This window comes from Fringilla coelebs (assembly GCF_963513975.1).
Source record: "Fringilla coelebs genome assembly, chromosome: 3".
Lineage (NCBI taxonomy): Eukaryota > Metazoa > Chordata > Aves > Passeriformes > Fringillidae > Fringilla > Fringilla coelebs.
This window is the reverse complement of record NC_140030.1, coordinates 36,184,602-36,190,903: the sequence shown is the minus strand read 5'-3', so window position 1 is coordinate 36,190,903 and position 6,302 is coordinate 36,184,602. Positions and strand designations below refer to the sequence as shown.

Here is a 6,302-nt window from a genome sequence, read left to right as displayed (position 1 = left end):
CCTCTTCACAATACACATTAAAAAACCATGCACATTAAAAAACCATGCACTTTACACTGCTGATCAGAAACTCCTAAGACAATCAGGCACAGCATATACTTCAGATTCTTTCTAGATCCTCAAACATATAAATGCTACCATGAGCCCTTCATCACTGAGATTATCATTGTGGTATGCCATGAAAAAATCAAACCTCAGGAGACTGTACAGAGCTTCAGTCTAAGGTCAGGAGCCAGAATCAGGTGTAAGAAGGTGAGATTCAGGATTAAACATCCCAGCTGTTCTCCTGAAGGATGATAGGATGATCTCTGCAAATGTTAAATCAAACATAGTTCTTACCTGAGTACCTGAGCTTCAGAAAACGTTTGCTAGTGGTCCTGCAGCTCCTTTGCCTTTTATGCTTCATTATGCCCAACTCAGAATGCTTCATGCACCGCAGAACAGCTGACCTTTGTTCCCCCTCTGAATATACTGAAGTTACTAATATGCAGCAGTTCTTTCTTACTAAGATGTAAACGCATTCATGACTGACCAGAGCACACAGAAGGAGGAGTCAAGAGGACTTGGGGTTTTCCTAAACTCAGATTTCAACAAAAGAAAGGAATTTCAGAAATGAACTTTCCCGGTATCTTACGATGAGTTTAATATTGTGTTCTGGAAGGCCTATACTCCTGAATCTGATCAAAAGCAGCACTGGGAGGTGGCGGTGGTGATGGTACCCTTTTGAACACACAGCACAACAAAGGAATCCAGATGAGAACTTCTAATCTTTGTGGTGTTCCAGTGTCATTCTGTAATACTTACTAGAGTGTCAGAACTCTATTCCTGACAGATCTCATTTGCAGGCAAAACTCTTACTGTTGCTACAGAAAACACGCAAGCTGGTGAAAGGAGAAAAACCATTGGCAATTGTTCACCAAGTTAGCTGAAACATTTGCCTTCCAATTAGGATTCAAACATGCTGACAAATTCAGTAACATCCCGGAGACAGATAAGGGAGGGTTTCATGAAGTGACCCTTTCCAGCCTGAATGCAGCTTCCTATGTAGCAACTGTTACTGGGGAAGGGCTCGTTATCAGGGAACTAACTTTCCCTGATAATAGTTAAGCAGCATCACAGTAGGCTTTGGCCCTTTAATTGTTTAATTGCTTTTTGTTGCTGAATGCCCACAAGTCCCATTCACACCACAGTCTAAGGAGATCTTAGGAACAGTACAACAGATACAGTTTTGGATATTTTAATCATAGCATTTTGTTGCTGTTCTTGGTATAAGATGTGAAAGTCAGCACAGACAATAAGGAACTGGCAAAAAGAGCCTCTGCCCAGGAAATAATTTTGACTCATAGTTTTTGTCAAGCCAGTTATCATCCCTTATAGATAGTTATCTCTATACTGAAGACTGAAATTGAAAAACACAGAACAAAAGAAACTACACTGGTGCTGTGTGTTTGTCCTCCAGATGCATAAGGGGTGTCACGCTTTCAGAGCTGAGCAAACAAATTTTGGTATCAAAGCAGTTTTGTTTGGGTGTTTGGGTTTTTTTCCCTTTAATCCCTACACACACATTGTTCTTATGATAAAAATCAGGAACTTAAAACAGCAAATGCCTGTGTTGATACTGTAACATTCATTAACCTACCACATACCTCTCTGTATTTGCACTGCTTTATCTCTTTTTTATATATAAATTGTGTATCATTAAGAGTTATCTGTACAGCAGATGCCAAAGAAATAACAGGACAAATTTAAATATCCATTCTTCCTTCAACCTCACAGTTCTAAAGTAACCTGGTCAACAGGACTTAAGTCCAGCCATTCAAGAGGCCCTATCTCAGACAGCTTTTGTAAGAAGTGTCACATGTCATGTACATGCCTACACCCTGTCCAGGTCAGTCTATTATCTTTTATGCATCCAGTCCTGCTTTCTTTTTCCTAGTAACTACCAGATCCATATTCACTTTACAAAACATATCTGAAAATACTGAGAAAACAAATCTTGCATTATTCTCAAATATGTGAAAGTAAAAAAATGGGCTTTCAATTCATCTGCAGATATCTGCAGAGGATCAAAGCATGTATTCTTAAAGCCTATAGAAAAACAGCTAAAAATACTTACTTGTAGCATTGATTTGGAAATAATTTAGTTAAATTCATGCAAACATACAAGACCTGTGCATTTTAATGAACTGAAAAGAGCTAAAATCCTATGCGACCATTTTTAAAAGAACATTCATTCTGAAAATCCGACACAAACACCAGACAAAGTATTTTTTGCAGGATATGCACATGTGAGAGTTCTGAATATCTGATCATTTCACCCAGAAATTCCTTCATCAATCAAAAGGCAACTAGTTTCCTCACTTGCAAACTTAGATTTGCCCAGGAACCTTGCTGTTGTAGGGCAGCAGGCTCACAGAGGGGAATCTGCTTTTAAAGGCTGCAAAAACACCCCTTTTTTAAAAAGAAAAAAAGCTTTATTATAGGTAGAGCTCACTTCCCTTTTCAGGAAGGAGGTAGTTTAACCAAAGCCCTGCTGAATTTAAGATACAGTCAACTATAAAACAAGAACAAGAGTAAACTCACAGATTCAAAGTGGAGGAATTAGAGGGAGATACAAAGAAATCCCATGGTGCAACTGCTGTCCCTCAAGGCAGCCAGTCACCTTTTTTATCTTCAGTATAATAAATCTTTGGATAAAACCCAAAGCAACTCTCAGAATGGTAAAGCAGGAGTTCCTGCAGGTTCCTTCTCTGGCCTGACAGAAGCCACCTTGGTTGGAAGAGGGTTGACAAAGAGGTCTCTCAGCTCCCTGGGAGCCCTTGTTGGGTCAGTAAATACAAGAAACTGAATGGAAAATTGCAACATAACATCAGTTAGGGTCCATGGCAGAAACAGGTCGCAGCCTGGTAGGTGTCCTCCCACCACATGTTCTGGAGTTTGGTGAATGGGACACTGTCAGGCACCCAGAAGCAGCTGGGGAGCTCATGGGAGAAGGACTCGGTGCTGGAACAGGAAGACACCTGCCTGTACAGTTTGCTCAACAGCTCACAAGGGACCACTATGTGTGCTAGGGCAATGCCACAATGCCCACCCACCCTCCAGCCACACTCACAGAAGTACCTGGGGACTTTAGACTTTGCATTCCTTATTTTGAGTTCAGTAACCTGCAATAAATTAACATCATATAATGTACTTTGCAATATAGAGAAATTAAATTTTTGAATGCAGTTGAAATAAAACAGTCCTGCTGACTAGTCAAGAATATTACACAAACTCTGGCCAAGATGGAGCTAAAGCTATCAACTGGCAGGCTGAAGCCAGTATGCTCACTGATCTGTCATATGGTGCCAAACAGGAAAGATAATGGCCGAGTTCTTCTTACCTTTCTCATAACAGAAGCACCTGTTTCACTTTTTCTCTATTTGGCTACTGATTTACCTTTTTTTATTTGTATGGAAGAGTATATTAAGCATCCAAGGATAATTTTGGCCAGTATCTTAGTTTCCTTTATGAAATAAAGCCCTTCACCAGTTGCTTTATCAGACCTTCCTTGCCTTAAAATTAGTTTACTTGCACCACTGTCATCAACAAATCAAGATATCTACTTTTCTTTTCACAGACAATACATTATTCATTCTCTTTAAAAAAAAACCAAAAACACTAAAAAACCAACCAAAACCCTGACTTCATTTAATCAAAGAGAAAGCTGAACGATCATGTCAGTTTCTAAGGCATTTTATCAATACTGATTGAAGGTCCAAAGTGATTTCATGTCTTCTGACAAAGATCTCTGTGGAGATCATAGAGGCCAATTCTTAAAATCACTTTTATTTTCAGATGTATCTTAACTGCAGTTTATTTGTACAGGCACAGCATTTTATAAAGGAACTTGAATTGAATTAAATAGCAAGTGAGACATTTATCCATTATTTCAAGGGAAAGAGAAAAAAACAGTAGTTGCCTGGAAAAGTTCTGTGAGTGATTTACTGGTTTCCTTTCTTACATTCTCAGTCCCACTTGGAAGTTTTCCTCCTCATGTATCTGGACCCCTCACTGTCGACTGCTTCATAGAGGTCCTTTTTATTCTCTGTTGTTGCATGCAAATAACCAAGGTAGGCCACACAGAGGCTAATTGCTATCAGTCCAAATGCCATCACAGGTTTGTTCTGACAAGAAAAAAATGTGGTAAATATTTTTAGTCAAAACATTTTTCATTAAACTCAAACATTACATTCATCTATCTCAGCTTAGAAACTGAACAGTAAACTATTGTGACATCTGCAAAAAATCATCACTGCCTTCTTGCAGACCAAATTTTCTGACAGCAAAAGGAATTCCCTTTGAAAAAGAAGATTCTTTCTGGAGAGAGAACAGCACATTGCCCAGTATTCTCTGTCTTGCTGGTTGGAGATGCTTGAGTATGAATGAACCAGACAAAACCAATTACTGAAGATCTCCACTACAAACTTTTAACACTACTGGGACAATGCACTCTGGTCCTGCTTGATTACAATCCTCTAAACTACACTTTGTATTCTTATCACAAAATCTACTTAAATCCATACTTTTACATGCACAAAACTTCACCCATTTCTGGGTTCTGCAAATGCAAATAAAACCTGAGTATCATCAACTTAATTATAAAAGCAAGAAAAATGAAAATCCAAAATACTGAAAAGCTACCAAAAATCAATTCACTTCATACCAAGAAAGTTTGCATTCTACGATTTGTTCTCTTTTAAATATTAAAAACAATTCCTGTTGTTTTTATTACTTAATAATAATATTATTTAACCTGTCAAATTACATGGGTAATATACCTCTAAACAGGACTTTCTGAAAGCAACTTGGCTAGGTACAAAAGAATCAGACAATAAAGCAATGAAATAAAAGCCGCAATAAGCAATGTACAGTTCTGCGCTCTCCACAATCAAGAGTGGAAAAAAGTAAAAATATTTTTAGCTACATTTCTGAGTGGTTTGCATAACAAGAGATGGTTATACAATGCCCAAAGAATTGTAATGATCACTTTAAAGCAACTGTATCTCTTCAAGCATATTTAGTTTCTCTCAAAACAACTGTCTTACAGGTTTAATGAAAAGCTCTGGGTTCACAGCTCGGAAAAGCATAGTTGTCTGAACACTCCTCAGTCCTGGTTTTCTCTCTTTGGGGGTTTCATTTTCATTTGGAGGTTTGGTGGAAGACATGTTGCTTAGTGTTGAATACTTCCTAGAAGTAGAATGAAAAACAGGTGTAATTTCCGTAAAAAACCTGGAAGAGCTGCATTCACTGAATGCAAATTCACACTCAGTTTGTCTTACAGCATCAGTTTTAGCTGGTGTAAATATTACTGATCACCTCCATTGTCACCTAACATTCCCAGGTTTTGCACATTGATTTTCGATCTTGTTAATTTTGTGCATCCTAAAATTAACCTTAGGAGATTCACATCTTCATACAGCAAATCTAAATCTCCTGATAATGGGCTTAGGGTTTTTCACTTGCCTTTGGCTAATGCTTTAGCTGCCTGTGGACCAAATAGCCTCAGTCTTCAGACCACTGGCTAAAAAGACAATCCTAGGAAAAAATCTACATGACAGCCCAGCCCAAGCACCACTGTATTACAGTCTCTTTAGCCACCCATCCCAGCAGGCCCAGCACCCAGGTCTCACTTTTGCACTCACAGGGTAAATGCCTTGAGTTCAAAGTGAAAGAGGGGAAATTTAAGCTACTTAGCATATGCAAGAAATTCTTTATTCTGGTGGTGGTGAGGCACTGGAACAGGTTGCCCAGAGAGGCTGTGGATGTCCCATCCCTGCAAGTATTCAAGGTCAGGCTGGATGGGGCTCATGAGCACCCTGGTCTTGTGGAAGGTGTCCGTGGCCCTGACAGGGGCGTTGGAACAGATGATTTCTGAGGCCCTTTCCAACCCAAACCATTGTATGACCACCTGAGCAAAGGCGGAAAAACACGCCCTTGGCCACCCTTGATTACTGAGGGGCAGAGGAGACACGGTGCTGAGGATCCCCCGGGAAGGGAAGGGCAGCGCAAGGGCAACCGCACAACCCCACTCCGGGCGGCGAGGGGCTCCTGGCGCCGCCGACGGGACGAAGGGGGCAGTTTGGCCCCAGTTTGGAAGAGCCCAGTGGGAACTCCCGGGACACCGGGGACCCTCCCCGTGCCACCGCCTCACGGAACAGCGCAGCCGGGGGGAGAGGGGGGGGAGGAAACACAAACGCCGCGCGCGCCACCCCGCCCCTCCCGCTACTCACCGCTCGCAGCCAGCGGCGCCTCCCCGCGGG

The 6,302-nt window shown here is 40.9% G+C and overlaps 1 protein-coding gene across 3 annotated transcripts; it reads right to left on the bottom strand.

Moving 5' to 3' along the window:
* Positions 1-3,149: 3,149 nt before the first annotated feature.
* SMIM8 (small integral membrane protein 8) lies at positions 3,150-6,302 on the bottom strand. Of its 3 annotated transcripts, XM_084202475.1 has the most exons (4): positions 6,273-6,302; positions 5,088-5,229; positions 4,004-4,166; positions 3,150-3,164 (listed from the first exon to the last, which is right to left on the bottom strand). In XM_084202475.1, exons 2-3 carry the CDS (start codon positions 5,205-5,207, stop codon positions 4,008-4,010), a joined length of 279 nt encoding a protein of 92 aa, XP_084058601.1. In that variant the 5' UTR covers positions 5,208-5,229; positions 6,273-6,302; the 3' UTR covers positions 3,150-3,164; positions 4,004-4,007. The 3 variants fall into 3 exon arrangements, with proteins under 3 accessions (XP_084058601.1, XP_084058599.1, XP_084058600.1); XM_084202473.1 differs by lacking the exon at positions 3,150-3,164 and having other exon boundaries at positions 3,814-4,166; XM_084202474.1 differs by lacking the exons at positions 3,150-3,164; positions 6,273-6,302 and adding an exon at positions 5,502-5,551 and having other exon boundaries at positions 3,814-4,166; positions 5,088-5,225.

Bases quoted from the DNA above. Each gene is read 5' to 3' on its own strand.
- SMIM8 (XM_084202475.1), bottom strand. From the start codon at position 5,207: ATGTCTTCCACCAAACCTCCAAATGAAAATGAAACCCCCAAAGAGAGA. The intron at 4,167-5,087 runs GTAAGACAGTTG...TTTTCTTGTCAG, and splicing joins CAGAGCTTTTCATTAAACCT to AACAAACCTGTGATGGCATT.